The sequence below is a fragment of the Otolemur garnettii genome, unplaced genomic scaffold (genome assembly GCF_000181295.1).
Source record: "Otolemur garnettii isolate 467f Iridium unplaced genomic scaffold, OtoGar3 scaffold00039, whole genome shotgun sequence".
NCBI classification, from domain to species: Eukaryota; Metazoa; Chordata; class Mammalia; order Primates; family Galagidae; genus Otolemur; species Otolemur garnettii.
Genome location: NW_003852434.1, coordinates 14,396,639 through 14,398,219, shown reverse-complemented (window position 1 = coordinate 14,398,219; position 1,581 = coordinate 14,396,639). Strand labels below are relative to the sequence as shown.

Sequence of the window (1,581 nt, the reverse complement as noted above, 5' to 3'; positions counted from 1 at the left end):
TCACCCTGGATTGTAGAGAATTAACTGTATGACTGGTATACTGTCCACTTTTCTCTCTGATTATTTTTATTTGTTCTCAATTTTCAGGGTCCAAAACTAATTTCAAAAACTCGAGCTGCTTTGGGAGTTTAAATTGCTTCAGGTAACAAAATATCAAGACAAGGCTGAGTATAATGTTGATTTTCCCCAAATATTAATCCATCAGGAGATAGAGCCTCAGAAGTACCATTGATTTCCTTAAAAATAAATGCAATTCACGAAAACACTTATTTTAAGAACACTACAACAGAATTATGTGTGCAATGTTAAATTAGAGAAGCAACTAATGAAAAAGTCTTCTAGGTTACTTCAAAGTCTTCAGAGAATTCCACCAGATCTCCCTATGTAGCCAGTGTTTCCCTGATACAATGTAATAGAACCAGTTTCCCTGTGCACCTGCTCATTTGATTAGTATTAATATAGTTTTGTTTATATTTCAGGGGGAAGAGAAGTCAAAAGAAATCCTTATGGTTTGCTGTGAACTTTTCCCTTTAATCATGACTGATTTAATACTTTCTGTGAATTAATGAAATGATGAGGACTTTCATGTGAGGTTTTCTGTCACAGAAATAAAGTATTCCCAAATGTTTCCTTCTTCCTGGTCTGCTTATTTGTGAAAACTTGTAGATGATTTCTTTACATAGTGTTGTATACTCTTGTGTGAAGCAGATTCTGTTACACAAGCTTTGAGTATTGGCTATTATAGGAGATTAAGGCCACCCAACAATGGATTCCCAACACTAGATCATTTAATGAACTGAAGCCACGCCCCCAAGTTAAGCACTTTTTGATGCTGCCAGGACATGTTGTTCATTAAATGACCCCTTAAATGTTACAACAGGTAGTCTAGAGATGCGATCAGAAATTATCATGCTTCTGTAGGATCCATGAAAATTCAACATGTATTTTTTCCTCAATTTTACGTCTCTATAAACGTTTAAAAGTACAAATCTTAATGGTTTGTATAGTTTTCATGGGATGTAATTAATATTTTCAACATTCTATGGCCCACAGGCTAAGTTCAGTCTTGCCCTGTGATTCTTGGAAAACCCTCAGCAGTGTGTAAGTTTCTTTCACCTCTTCAAGCTTCTTCTCACTGTCCTTGGCTGGATGATGGTGTCTTCCTCATCTTCCTCTTAAACATCCTGCCACCATCTTGGCCTCCACACCACTTACACTGTCTGAAAATCACTAGATTTTAATTGTTTATTTTCTGTCTATCTCTACTAGAGTATAAGCTCTAAGAGAATAGGAATTTTTGTCTGTTTTTGGTCACTTCTGTTATCCTCAGCATGTGGAATAATGCCTGTAACATAATAAGCATTCAAGAAAATAATTGTTTGGGTATGTGGATAAATACCACATCCCATGGACTGCAATTTTCCTGTAAGGTGGTGAATTAATAGTTGCTAGATCCATCACCTGAAAGCTACACTCAGGAGAAAGAGAAAAGCACGGGCCTGAGAAATAAACATTCACACCAGAGACCACTGAGGAAGTCTGGGCTCTCGTGTGTGTGTGTGTGTGTGTGTGTGTGTGTGT

General features: G+C 36.9%; 1 protein-coding gene across 1 annotated transcript in view; it reads left to right on the top strand.

The window, feature by feature from the left end:
* AFP (alpha fetoprotein) overlaps positions 1 to 634 on the top strand; it is a 24,995-nt gene extending 24,361 nt beyond the window's left edge. Inside the window, exons 14-15 of the mRNA XM_023513417.1 lie at positions 88 to 142; positions 480 to 634. Of these exons, the coding sequence (XP_023369185.1) occupies positions 88 to 132 (45 nt within the window). The 3' untranslated portion in view covers positions 133 to 142; positions 480 to 634. The remainder of the gene's footprint in view (positions 1 to 87; positions 143 to 479) is intronic.
* Positions 635 to 1,581: the final 947 nt, after the last annotated feature.